This window comes from Trematomus bernacchii, unplaced genomic scaffold (genome assembly GCF_902827165.1).
Source record: "Trematomus bernacchii unplaced genomic scaffold, fTreBer1.1, whole genome shotgun sequence".
Lineage (NCBI taxonomy): Eukaryota > Metazoa > Chordata > Actinopteri > Perciformes > Nototheniidae > Trematomus > Trematomus bernacchii.
The window spans coordinates 1,673,160-1,688,237 of record NW_022987605.1 but is presented as its reverse complement, the minus strand read 5'-3'; the positions used below and the strand labels follow the sequence as shown (position 1 = coordinate 1,688,237).

Sequence of the window (15,078 nt, the reverse complement as noted above, 5' to 3'; positions counted from 1 at the left end):
GAGGGGAAGCAGCAGGCGGTTAGAGAAATGAGAACTCCTCTCCTCTGAGCGGTCATTTTAAAGAGACGTCCATTAATGATGACAGGAGGCACAGCAGCACTCTGTTTGATGGACAGATGTGTTCATGATGACTTATATATTTACTTTGATTCATTCACAGTGTGGTATAATGAGACAATAACAGGCTACAGATGCGGACATATATACACACATATATTTATATAAATATATACAATTTCAGATTCAAACACGTATGAGAGCACTCTCATAATAACGTAACACAATCAGAGACTGGATATATGCACGGACCTCACATTTGTTGTCACTGTAAACATCGCGTCGCGATGAAAGCAGTTAATAAAATAATATCCAGGGTATGCATGCAGAGCTGTCATTGGCTGAGATAAGTCCGGCCGTGCGTCACGACTCTTTGAAACATCTCTGTTGCCGGAAATACATCCCCGGACTGGCGCGGAGGACCCATCAGTGTATCCTCGATTATAGCTCCTCCAGAGAGCCTCCTCGATGCTCGATGCTCGGTCCTCGAAGTGCATTTAGAGAAATTAGATGTCCTTCCACATGGCGCGCTGAAATCCATTTCCGGGTCACTACCGGAGGACCGAGGATTCGAGGAGGCGAGGAGGGAAAATTAGTGAAATGAGAAAGGGCCACAGAGTTTTGAGACAAACTTTCCGCCGGTCTCGACTGAAATCTGCTCGTGTCACTCGGTTATTTTCGGAAACCACGTGATGGCCTGCTGATGATGACATTTCCGGATTTCAAGGTTTCAAAGTAAGAGCATGATGGTTTGTTTAATGTGCCGTTTTTGTATTACTTTAATGAACAGCGGTACGTTAGGTGCATTCTTTATCACCATCATGTTATAGTGATACAGTTAGTTTGTGTTCGTATGCATTGATGTTGTTGAAGTAGGCTACTTAGGCTACGCCACTTTCGGGTCCCGGGGGGCAACAGCTGGCAGCAAAGCAGCCCCAGAGATAATTCTTTCTTCATATTTTGTGTGTATTCATTCAAGCGGGTCAAAGTTACAAAGCACTTCCCATCTTATTAATCGGCCTAGTTTTACCTTACCAGTGCAGTGGTCAGGTTATCTGTAGAAAAGCACCGTATTTAGGTTAGCCTTCAGTAAGGCTAAACGTTGTCACTACCGGAGGACCGAGGAGTCGAGGAGGGGTAATTCGTGAAAGGAGAAAGGGCCCATGTGTGTGTAAAAAGACGATCCACAAGCAGAGATGTGAGATCCACAAGCAGAGATTTGAGATCTTCAAGCAGAGATTTGAGATCTTCAAGCAGAGATGTGAGATCCACAAGCAGAGATGTGAGATCCACAAGCAGAGATTTGAAATCCACAAGCAGAGATGTGAGATCCACAAGCAGAGATTTGAGATCCACAAGCAGAGATGTGAGATCCACAAGCAGAGATTTGAGATCTTCAAGCAGAGATTTGAGATCTTCAAGCAGAGATTTGAGATCTTCAAGCAGAGATTTGAGATCTTCAAGCAGAGATGTGAGATCCACAAGCAGAGATTTGAAATCCACAAGCAGAGATGTGAGATCCACAAGCAGAGATTTGAGATCTTCAAGCAGAGATTTGAGATCTTCAAGCAGAGATTTGAGATCTTCAAGCAGAGATTTGAGATCCACAAGCAGAGATGTGAGATCCACAAGCAGAGATTTGAGATCTTCAAGCAGAGATTTGAGATCTTCAAGCAGAGATTTGAGATCTTCAAGCAGAGATTTGAGATCTTCAAGCAGAGATTTGAGATCTTCAAGCAGAGATTTGAGATCTTCAAGCAGAGATGTGAGATCCACAAGCAGAGATTTGAGATCTTCAAGCAGAGATTTGAGATCTTCAAGCAGAGATTTGAGATCTTCAAGCAGAGATTTGAGATCTTCAAGCAGAGATGTGAGATCCACAAGCAGAGATGTGAGATCCACAAGCAGAGATGTGAGATCCACAAGCAGAGATGTGAGATCCACAAGCAGAGATGTGAGATCCACAAGCAGAGATGTGAGATCCACAAGCAGAGATGTGAGATCCACAAGCAGAGATGTGAGATCCACAAGCGCATTTTTGGTTGACAAATACAAAATAGATTCACAAATGCCTGATCGAAAGTTGTCAATGTTAAAGAGATATTCACAAATTCCTTTTGTTTATTTGTAAATTATTTATAGTATTCACAGATCTTATTTTATTTTGTGAAAATATTTAGCGTATTTGCAGATCCTTTTCACATTTGCAAATGTATTTGTCAGTTTGCAAATCTTTTAAATGCATTTGTGCATGGTGTTTTACAAATCACATATTTACACACAAATTATTTTTATGTTCACACAAATATTTATGAGACAAATCTAAGCCCATACTCTGGGGCTTTCCCGAAACCTGTGTCGAGAGCTGGAGCTAAATCTCAGATTTGCCTTCTTAATCGTTTGTTTGGGTCCCCTACTTGCCGACGGCCTTTTACCGGCCTACCGATTCAACATGTTGAATCGGTGGCGGAAGGTGTCTGCACGGCCGAAAAGACACGACGGGGCAGGACACACCAATCTGAGTAGGGCGACAGGACGCTCATCGACGGCCAGACACCTATCGACATCTATCGACGCCGAAAATCGGCCCGGTGTGTAGGGGCCTTCAGTGAACACACCCTCATTTAATAGGCAATTCAAGATAAAAAAACGACAAGTCATTATTTCCTAATTAGCCTAAATGAATCATCTGATATTAAAGATTAACAGTGGGATTAAACTAATTTGGCCACTTCTCAGGTCACATCTGATCTGTCGCTGTCTGTGATGGGAATGGAAACAATACATGGGAACCTGTAATATTCACATACAAATGCAGTAGTTTGAAGGTATTTTCCTTTTACTTAAAGAAAACGTTGTGCTCATTTTCAGGTTCATGTATTTTGTGTTTCTACTAGAACACGGTCACATGCTTGATGCACCTGTATTGAACCTCTGTCTGAGAAGCTCTGTTTTAGTGCATGTCTCTTTCGGTCTCTCCCCAAAAGGCACAGCCTCTGCAAAGCTACGGTATATTCTCATGAGCATGTGACAGAGTTAGGGTAGCCAAATCTGAATCGCTTATTTAATCCAATGATTTCTGACCTAGGCTCAAAAAATGAATTAAGTTCATAGTTTAGTAGGCATTGAAGATACACAAAGTATGTCTCCTTTAGATTAGTGGCTAGGCTAAATCAAAAAGTAATTTGAAAGTAACTTTTCTTTTAAAGTAACAGTATTTTTTCTTTGCTAATCTACCCATCTCCGAGTCAAAGGTGCTAATACAAAATGCATAGCATCTATGATCGAGAGATTGGTTTATTTCTATTTTGAGATGTTAATATTTTAGAATTGTTTATTTCTACTCTTTTAATTTCCAATTATGTGCAATGCCTTGTTTTTTATGGTGCTGCAAGACATTATTTTTACAAGTACATCTTATCTTTATTGTCTCCAAACAGTTGTCATCATGAGAACGGCTGAGTATACCGCTAGCAGCTAAGAGTGTCAGTTGTTAACGGTGCAGACAGCAGCAGTAGAGCTGACAGAGTGCTGCCAAATCTAACACTTTTAACATGGAGTATAAGCCAGCCAGTATTTGCACAGTAAATAATGATTCTCTGCTCTGGTATAGATTACATCTCTGGCAAGTAATTATTTTGCTGATATATAAGCAACATAGCTCATTATGCAACATATAAAACCTTCCACACTTTTTCAAACAAAAGCAGCTTGAGTTTCTTTTTGAGGTAGAACGCTGCTGATACACGGTTAGTACACAGGTTCATGATCATCACAGCCTCAGTTAAGAATGCTGATTAACTCCACATCCCCCCTCCCAGTGAGCCTCTATGTGACTGATGACAGAAACACCCAGCTTTGGGTCAGGTCATTTCATATTTCGTTAGTGTATCAATTGACAAATGATTAGTTTGACAGAGATTTTATTAAGCAAAAGATCTCGCCTCAGTCGCCTGTAATTGGGCCAAACAACGCAGCAGCATCTCAGTCTGACTGCTGGCATACACACACACACACACACACACACACACACACACACACACACACACACACACACACACACACACACACATGAACATCCATAAGCAGTCATTCAATTGTTAGCCCCTTTTGCTCCATAATTAGTTGTGTTATTACCAAAGGGCCTGTTTTGTAATGATTCATCAGACCGGCTTCAGTTTGTTTGTGGATGCCACGCGGTGGATCGAGGTTCATCACACACACTCACACACATCTCACACGCTCGTCAGGTCTGTGCCCTGCTGTTGCATCTGCAATCAATGTGCATCCACTGTGGAGCCTGTAAGTGAACAGGGAGGAGATTAAGGTTAAGTGATTTTTCGGTGTGTGTGTGTGTGTGTGTGTGTGTGTGTGTGTGTGTGTGTGTGTGTGTCTGTGTGTGTGTGTGTGTGTGTGTGTGTGTGTGTGTGTGTGTGTGTGTGTGTGTGTGTGTGTGTGTGTGTGTGGCTCCGATAGCGGTGTGATTTTCAAGGGGACGACTATCGGGATGGCACCGCTGGAGGGGATGTGCAGCCTGGAAAACTCTGGAGGCATCAACGTGGTGAGTGGAAAGACATTTCTCCTCTTTTATTTCACACTCTATCATTTCCTCTCCCTGCTCTGTTTACTTGTCACTCTTTTCACTCTTAATATTGTCTTCCAGCTTGAATTCATTTTCTTTTGATTGTCTTTGCTTTTGTGCCTGCAGATTGTCCCCTAAATTATAAACTTTTAGTCATTGTTTCTTTATTGAGCTCTAAGTTTTTCTTTAGGGTCTAAGTTCAAATTAGGGTTGTCCATGTTTATTCGGGTGCAATTTGAAATGATCAAGCAGTGGTAAGAGGTTCAAGCTGCAACAATGCTACAATAATACCGTTGTTTACAATATTTGTTTGCAGTTGACTAATGCCATCCTAATACCTCTAAATCCTTCAGTGCAACCAATCAGCTGCCACAAAAACAAGAGTCAACATAATATGACCTTATCAAACTAGCATTACGTTAAACCCACAAAATATGATTTGACCTTAAAACAACTTTAGAAAGGTTCCCAACACTAACACACCTGCACATTTACATTCTGTTGAAGCAGTTAGCACTAATTAGCTACTTTTTAACACTAGCAGAATCTGCTAGCATTAACTGACGAACTGATAAGTCAATGAGTAACATGCTAATGCTAGGTGTTTCCAGTTACCCCCTGCTTTACGTCTTTATGCTAAGCTAGGCTAACCTGACTCCAGCTCTGTGCCTTACTATCTTTACCAGATTTGACCACAGAAACATGACGTTCCCACTAACCTAATTATTAGCATACCATAACTACAACATGTAATGCAGGGGATGATCTTCATTTTGTATAAGAATTATTTATTATTTATTATTTATCATCCTAAAATAGCCAATTGGATAGCCTTTGCTGTGTTTTGGTCAACACAGTCTCACGGCATTTCGTGTTATAGTCACGAAATTAATCTATTGATTCGTGTTCACCAACACGATTTCGCCATTTTTTTCGTGTCACACAGAACGATTTTAAAAGCAATGTAAATAATAACAAATTAGAAGGAAAAAGACATTTAAAAAAATACAGATTTAAGTATTCTGACACAGAACGATTTTAGAAACAATGTATTTATATTGGTAGTATGTTTTCGTGCCTGCACCAAATAATAACAAATTAGAAGGAAAAAAAGATGACATAAAATACAGATTTCAGTATTCTGAGGCTCTGAGCCATTTCTTTTCCTCACTGACGGCAAAAAAACTCAGACATTATACAATTTAAAATAAAAGGGATAGGGTTAGGCTTAGGGTAAGATATTGAGTAAGAACATGTGTTTATGAACCACACAACTTCTGGTCTTCCAAGACCCGACCGGACAAAAAGACGTGTTGCAGGCACGAAACATACTACCAATAGAAATACATTGCATTTAAAATCGTTCTGTGTGACACGAAAAAAAGGTGAAAATCGTGTTGGTGAACACGAATCAATAGATTAAATTAATTTCGTGACTAATAACACGAAATGCCGTGAGACTGGGTTGGTTTTGGTGCCATGTATGGATGTTTGTTGACAAGGCTGCTTACGAACAACATAGTAAGGAAGGCCATCTAAGTTTAATGTTATAAAGACAGGCGATGTTATATTAATGTTAATTTCTACTCCGGGGATACAAATCTTTTTTCCTACAAGCACACATTCTTCTTTTTTTCTTCTTTTTGAAGAACTACAGTATATGAATGAAGTTTTCTGCTGTGGTTGTCTTGGTTGTTGGAGGGTTCAGCCGTTCAGATCTTGCCTGGCTGCCTGCAGAGAGCCTCTGTAGTATTATTCACTTGCTGTAACTCTATGGCTTCATATATGTGTAGTGGACTGCAGGATCGATAGCTCCTCCAAGCTTGATTAGCTTCTAATGGGCTGTTAGCTCCCTGCGGCCCCCTGTAGAATCTAAATGTCCTGTGACTGACCCAGCTGCTCGCTCACCTCCTCACACCCTCACACACTTTATTACTTCTGCCGTTTCACCCCCAGAACACTAAAAAGCATGTGAAGGATTTCACAGCAGAACATCAACATTTCTTGACAGTTAACACAGCCCAATTTATACAGTCTGCATAATTCAGAAGCAGAGCTAAGTGTGAATGACAGCTTTCAGGGGATCAAAGAGTGTGTGTGTGTGTCTGTGTGTGTGTGTGTGTGTGTGTGTGTGTGTGTGTGTGTGTGTGTGTGTGTGTGTGTGTGTGTGTGTGTGTGTGTGTGTGTGTGTGTGTGTGTGTGTGTGTGTGTGTGTGTGTGTGTGTGTGTGTGTGTGTGTGTGTGTGTGTGTGTGTGTGTGTGTGCAGCTCTTGGGAGTTTGACTTTCTCTTTACCTTTGAAACTATGACTTTTTGGCTGTGCTTCTTCAGGAGTTAAGCTTCTCCTCTCCTCCTGTGACGTTCATGTCAGACATACAGGAATACCTAATCAAACCCTGTTTACATGTCAGATCATATTAATTGTGCAATCTCCCCTTAAATGCATATGCAAAAGGCGACACATTGTAAGATAACCACCAGATCTGTGCCTCCAGTCTGTTGAATACATGTGGTTTGACTTGAATTCAAAATGGGTATCAAGAAAACTGTAATAACAACACAAAACAATTAACAGACGAAAACGCAAAAAAAGTGTCTCCCTTGTTTGGCTTTTATTAAGCTCAGTTGATAATTGTAAACTTCTATTTTCAATAGTGTATGCACTTATGAAGCACATTATTTTCTTTTGATTGTCTTTGCTTTTGTGGGTGCAGAATGTCACCTAGAATATAAACTTGTATTCATTGTTTCTTCAGTTAGCTCTAGGTTTTTCTTAAGGGTCATAGTTCAAATTAGGGTCGTCCATTCAGGTAAAAGTAAAAAATGATGAAGCAGTAGAAAGAGGTTCAAGCTTTAATGATACAACAATAACACTCCTTTCCTACCTCTAAAACCGTCCAATCAGCTGCCACAAAGGCAAGAGTAAAAATGACATGAGCTTATCAAACCAGTTCACAGAAAGTGGGACAAACAGGAAGAAGGGGAGCTTATATATGTCCTGGCAAATATAAAAAAGACTCCTGCATGAAGGATGTACTTCAAATCTGGAGGTCTGCGTTTACACAGCTGCTCATGATGCTGTCAGTCATTCTAATGAGACCCCCTTCTGTCCCCCTACAGGACCACTCTGAGCTGCCCATCGGCGCCGCGGCAACCATGGCCCACGAGATCGGACACAACTTCGGCATGAGCCACGACCACGACGGCTGCTGTGTGGAGGCCACGGCCGAGCAGGGGGGGTGTGTGATGGCTGCTGCCACCGGGTGAGACATGAGACAGGGGACAGGGGACGGGAGACAGGAGGCCACGGTGTGTGATGGCTGCTGCCACCGGGTGAGACACCTGAGACAGGAGACAGAGAGGAGACAGGAGGCAGGAGAGAGGAGACAGGAGACAGGAGACAGGAGGCAGGAGGAAGGAGACAGGAGGCAGGAGACAGAGAGAGGAGACAGAGAGAGGAGACAGGAGAGAGGAGACAGGAGACAGGAGGCAGGAGGAAGGAGACAGGAGGCAGGAGACAGAGAGAGGAGATAGAGAGAGGAGACAGGAGAGAGGAGACAGGAGGCAGGAGGAAGGAGAAAGGAGGCAGGAGACAGGAGACAGAGATAGGGGGCAGGAGAGAGGAGACAGGAGACAGGAGAGAGGAGGCAGGAGGAAGGAGAAAGGAGGCAGGAGAGAGGAGACAGAGAGAGGGGGCAGGAGAGAGGAGACATGAGACATGAGACATGAGACATGAGACTTGAGACATGAGACATGAGACTTGAGACCTGAGACATGAGACCTGAGACATGAGACCTGAGACATGAGACATGAGACCTGAGACATGAGACCTGAGACCTGAGACATGAGACATGAGACCTGAGACATGAGACATGAGACTTGAGACCTGAATCATGAGACATGAGACTTGAGACCTGAGACATGAGACCTGAGACATAAGACATAAGACCTGAGACATGAGACATGAGACTTGAGACTTGAGACATGAGACATGAGACTTGAGACATGAGACATGAGACTTGAGACCTGAGACATGAGACCTGAGACATAAGACATGAGACCTGAGACATGAGACCTGAGACATAAGACCTGAGACTTGAGACCTGAGACATGAGACATGAGACATGAGACCTGAGTCATGAGACATGAGACTTGAGACCTGAGACATGAGACATGAGACATGAGACCTGAGACCTGAGACATGAGACATGAGACATGAGACCTGAGACATGAGACATGAGACATGAGACTTGAGACATGAGACATAAGACCTGAGACATGAGACATGAGACATGAGACTTGAGACATAAGACATAAGACCTGAGACATGAGACATGAGACTTGAGACTTGAGACATGAGACATGAGACTTGAGACATGAGACATGAGACTTGAGACCTGAGACATGAGACCTGAGACATAAGACATGAGACCTGAGACCTGAGACATAAGACCTGAGACTTGAGACCTGAGACATGAGACATGAGACATGAGACCTGAGTCATGAGACATGAGACTTGAGACCTGAGACATGAGACATGAGACATGAGACTTGAGACCTGAGACATGAGACATGAGACCTGAGACATGAGACATGAGACATGAGACTTGAGACATGAGACATAAGACCTGAGACATGAGACCTAAGACCTGAGACCTGAGTCATGAGACCTGAGACATGAGACATGAGACTTGAGACCTGAGACATGAGACCTGAGACATAAGACATGAGACCTGAGACATGAGACCTGAGACATAAGACCTGAGACTTGAGACCTGAGACATGAGACTTGAGACCTGAGACATGAGACCTGAGACATAAGACATGAGACCTGAGACATGAGACCTGAGACATAAGACCTGAGACTTGAGACCTGAGACATGAGACATGAGACATGAGACCTGAGTCATGAGACATGAGACTTGAGACCTGAGACATGAGACATGAGACATGAGACTTGAGACCTGAGACATGAGACATGAGACCTGAGACATGAGACATGAGACATGAGACTTGAGACATGAGACATAAGACCTGAGACATGAGACCTAAGACCTGAGACCTGAGTCATGAGACCTGAGACATGAGACATGAGACTTGAGACCTGAGACATAAGACCTGAGACATGAGACATGAGACCTGAGACATGAGACCTGAGACATGAGACATGAGACTTGAGACCTGAGACATGAGACATGAGACTTGAGACATGAGACTTGAGACATGAGACATAAGACCTGAGACATGAGACTTGAGACCTGAGACCTGAGTCATGAGATCTGAGACATGAGACCTGAGACCTGAGACATGAGACCTGAGACATGAGACCTGAGACGTGAGCTGTGTCTCTCACAGATACATGAATCAGCTGGAGGAAGCTAGAGTGTTCTGACAGATAGATTTCTCTCTTTTGTTCTACTTTATTACAATCATAGATTTGTAATCACTAGTTCTGATATTTCATTTCCTGTGTAGTCTTTTAAGTTTGAATATTTAAAAGAAACACAGAATGAAAGAAAAATGAAAGCCTTGGTATGATGTCCCACAACATTTCAAAGCACTGCCAAGAAACAGGGAAGTCTTTTCTCTGAGCAGTGGAAGAAAGGAGTCAGCGTTTACTGTAGATAATTCAGCTCTTTAAAAATGTCCTGTCCCTTTCCAGCCATCCGTTCCCACGTGTCTTCAGTCGCTGCAGCAAGCGGGACCTGGACAGCTACTTCCAGAAGGGGGGGGGCATGTGTCTTTTCAACATGCCCAACATGAAGGACCTGGTGGGGGGCAAGAAGTGCGGCAACGGCTTTGTGGAGGACGGAGAGGAGTGCGACTGTGGAGAGCCTGAGGTGAGCATCTTCATTTATTCCTGTTCGTCTCAAGCCTGTATGACTCTAACACCAAATCAAATTATTTATAGAGATATGTTATAAATACTATAGTGGATTTGCCTATTTTCTCTATTCCTAGATGTTTAAGATCTTAAATGTTCAACATATTTTCATCGTTTGATAGAATCGTGACTGTATTACCACACAGTCTGACGTAAATATATTTTCTGTGATTTTTACCTTCCATTTTTGTATTAACAGTTTTTATACTTTACTAAACAGATTAGAAGCCAATTGTTTCAAAAAAATCTCCAAAGTGTCCACTTAGTAGCTGTTCTGTAGATTGTTTTATCATATCATACCATCTTTCCTTATCAGATGGAGCACTCGTTGTTTAAAATGTAGTGTGAGTGTTCTTACTGTTCATGTTTTATAAAAATCTTCTTAAAAAACTAAAACAATTTCAGGCTATTTACTGCTTGTAATCTAATGTCGCTCATATGCTTCACACTGCTCCACGTAGCATGAGCAATGGAATGGATGTGCTTCCGGAGTTCATTATACTTTGTATGTGGAACACCCCATGTATCCAAATAGTTCTTGTATCAGAGTCATTTACAGACTTTAAAATAAGACTGGAGGTGGACTTTAAGTTAAAATGATCTATATATAATATATAGCTCACCATGTAGAGCGGCAAACATTAAATTCCCCCCCTGTCTGTCTCTCTCACTATTAAACAAAGCAGAAATGCTAAACCTAAATCTTTCAAACGTGCTATCTAGTCTATTCATTACATGTCACCAAAGTAAGCTCTTTCCGTAGAGCAGCGTCGTTTCAGCCTCTTGAATAATGCGCTCTCCATGGCTTTGTGCAACACAGCTGAAAGATTGCTAAAGTTTCCTTAAATCGAGATGAAGTGTTCGCGCTCAATAAACCCAGAGGTTAAATAAACCTACTCAGGTTCAAGCAGCAGAGCAAATTGAAAACAGAAGAAGCAAATTGGTGTCTGACAGCGGTGCGCTGGCGGCTGTTTGTGATGACGGCAGTGAGAGCGCTGACAGTGGAGCTGACCCCCCCCCCCCACTCTGCATTCAGATCAGACACCATCACACACTCATTGTAAACCAAAAGCTCTCCTCTGCTGCAGGATTTTACAGTAGAGGTATAGGTTTTATTTTGAAAGTGTCAGTGTGTGTGTGGAAAGTCTTGTTGTTTGGAGGAACATCCCTCTTCTTCTCCTTGTGTTTACCCATAATCTTTCATCTTGCTTGGTTCAACCATACACTGTGGTTTCAACTCCCCCATTTCTTTTAAATTGTAAACAGGGCTTGTCAGAGGGCGCCATGGCGACGAGAAATGTTTTTTTCTCTGAGCATGGTATGACACATGAGCATTAGCAGAAGCACTTCTCTGGATTTTAAATGTTCTGCCTCCTGCCAACATCTGTGTGTCAGTCACAGCTGTCAATCCTCTTGATGTGTGTGTGTGTGTGTGTGTGTGTGTGTGTGTGTGTGTGTGTGTGTGTGTGTGTGTGTGTGTGTGTGTGTGTGTGTGTGTGTGTGTGTGTGTGTGTGTGTGTGTGTGTGTGTGTGTGTGTGTACCACTCTGAAGTGAGTTGCTCTATATAAAATGGGTTTTCTTTTTAGCTTGTTTGTTTTGTATTCATTTACAATCACCTACCTTTATATGTAGCCACCATTGATGACTTATTCAACTGCCTACTTTTGTTAAATAATGATCCTTTATGAATCACTAACTGACACATAGAAGCGCTGAATTCATGTTTATTGCTCTTTATTAATTACCAGCTAACCTTTATTAATGGCCTTATAAGATTAATAATGGACTTTTGGAATTGCCCTTTTTTTCATGACTTACTTACATAATATCCCCGGACTTAAATCTGATGTATTACTTTATCAATATACCATTAATATATCTAACTTCTGTATGAACATTTACAAGGCCAACTTATCTTATTGCCATTTATTAATAACTTACTAATACTTTTAAATAGGATTTACTTTATTAATAGCTTTCTAATATTTCTATCAACTAAACTATGTTGTTTACCTTATAATTGACTTACCAACCTTCATAACTGACTGTCATTATTATTACTCTTAAAAAATACATGTACAACGGTTGGCAGTATAGTTTAGAACCCTGAATAATAACTTGCTAACTTTCAAACCTGCAAATCTAATTTGTATTGCAATGTTATAAAATAATGTTTCCCACTCCTACAAATGTTTACGTTCTAATAAATGCCAGTTATTGAGGAGAGTGAGGCTGTTTGATCTGTGTAAAGTGAGTGTTACAACATGTGTGTTTGTGTGCTTACAGGAATGCACCAATGATTGCTGCAATGCCAATAACTGCACCTTGAAGGAGGAGGCTCAGTGTGCGCATGGAGTGTGCTGCGAGGGCTGCAAGGTGACACACACACACACACACACACACACACACACACACACATGCAGGCAGCAGCGTGGGAGGGAGCCTCATTTGCAGCAGTGTTTCAGTGTCATTAGTCCCCTGTCAGTCAGGGTGCAGTGTGTTGACGTCCTGTACAGCACAGCTTCACATCACACACCTTCCTCTGTCTCATCTCTCTGACATCCCATGGTGAACCCACCAGTGTGAACCCAAACTCTACTGAGCTTTAACCTGACAGAAGAGGCAAAGTGCTGAAGACGGCAATAAGTTCTGCAGAAGAGGAGCCTCCTCCATTCTGTCTCTGTTTATTGTGTATCCTTTCTTTACACATCCTTTCTCTTATTTTGCTTATTCTATTGTTAATATATTCATCTTGCATCATTTTCTTCAGATAAACTGCCATTGTTTCTATTTACTACATCACCTATTATTAACTTTCCTGTTCTATTCCACTCATTTATACTCAAACTCGTAATGCCGCTTGCTGTCTTTTACATTCCTCTTAAAGCTGCAAGCTGAATATTAGGATGTTGCCACAGCAAGGAATTGTGGGACAGCATTATCTCCTTAACTTGAATAAAGGATGGTATGCTATGTCAATGAGATAATATAGGAAGCATTGAAGCTTATTTTATTATCGTTTAGAGAATTTAAGCAGCTCAACTGAGGTGCTTTGGGTCATTCAGTCTTTAAGAAACCCTGCTAAGCAGAAACACTATTCAACCACAGCATAACAATAACCTTCAATGCATATTATTTATCTATCTACCCAAGGGCCTTTTTCTCAAATGGAGATAAACTAGATGTTTGAAAATGATGATAGACTTGTTCAGGATCTTCTAAAAGCTTAAATGCAAAACTAAATGTAACTTTGTTCTGCCTGTTTGAACAATGCTTACTTACACAGCATCACCTTTAAAGACACCACAAAGCCCTCTTGACACAGTTACAGTATATAACACCATTACCATTGTCCATATGATGTGTTTTTGTTTCTATGACTCTGCTATAGCCAAACCCCTGCTTATAGGATAAAAAAGGCTGATGGGCACGTATTGCCCCTTTATTCTCTGATTATCGTGGAATCATTCTAGCAGATTCCGACCCACCTTGTGTCAGCGCTGGCTCCACATTTTTATAATTCTTCCTTTAAACCATTCATAATGACCTTGGCCACTCTAAGCCCATGATATAGTGAAGGGGCTCTTATAGGAGGGGAACACACAGACAGTGGAGGGTAGGGAGGATTCTAACAGCCAATGGCAGGCTTGTATAAAGTCAACAACCATTGGTGCTGAATTCAATAGACATGGTGTCTTAGTGTTTGTTGTATAAAATGTTCAGCTATTTCTTCAACACTACGTGGAAGAAAGTACAAACAGAGAGGGGGGTGACCACAATTAATCAACATCGATTTTAAAAAGCATTTTAATTAAGGAAATGATCATAGACGACTAAATAACATTTTCCGTTTTTTAAATACTTATTTAATCTCAATTGAATCAGTCAGCCTCATTAACATTCATAAGAGATTTGAAAACAACAACAGCAGAACAGAAACAGCACAACAGAATCATAAAAGAACTAAAGCTCAAATCTCCCAGTGGAATGCAAGACTCAAAGAAGAAAATGAATAGAGTAATATGAGAGAGGAGAGGTGAGGTAGTTCGGAAGCTCCAACAGTAGTTCTTTATAACTGAATAACATATGATGGATTTCTCTTCTTGACTGGAAGGAGTTCCAAAAAAGCGTTTAATCTAGAGAACAATGATGAGTGTGAATATGTGCAGTGTTTTAGAATTTAAGTGGAAGAGCTGTGCAGCTTTCAAAGAACAACCCTCACCGTTTGCTCCCTGTCTCTGCCAGCTGAAGCAGTCAGGGACCATGTGCCGGGGGCCCGCGGGGGCCTGTGACCTGCCTGAGTACTGCACCGGGGCCTCCCCCTACTGCCCCTCCAACGTGTACCTGCTGGACGGATCCTCCTGCCAGTACGGAGTGGCCTACTGCTACACCGGCATGTGCCTCACCCACCAGCAGCAGTGCCTGCAGCTGTGGGGCTACGGTGAGAACAGCCAATTACCACACAGCACTGACCCCCCCACTCAACTTTACAGGGATATACACCACTCATAGTCTAGTTTCCATGAATGTGGACCTAGAAATGTTGAGTACCCCA

At 41.9% G+C, this 15,078-nt stretch overlaps 1 protein-coding gene across 2 annotated transcripts in view; it reads left to right on the top strand.

Moving 5' to 3' along the window:
• The window catches only part of adam19a (ADAM metallopeptidase domain 19a), a 216,697-nt gene that overhangs the window by 174,078 nt on the left and 27,541 nt on the right, over positions 1-15,078 (top strand). For both annotated transcript variants that reach the window (XM_034130902.1, XM_034130901.1), the window contains exons 10-14: positions 4,534-4,618; positions 7,759-7,901; positions 10,301-10,478; positions 12,810-12,899; positions 14,769-14,964. In XM_034130902.1, the coding sequence (XP_033986793.1) occupies positions 4,534-4,618; positions 7,759-7,901; positions 10,301-10,478; positions 12,810-12,899; positions 14,769-14,964 (692 nt within the window). The remainder of the gene's footprint in view (positions 1-4,533; positions 4,619-7,758; positions 7,902-10,300; positions 10,479-12,809; positions 12,900-14,768; positions 14,965-15,078) is intronic.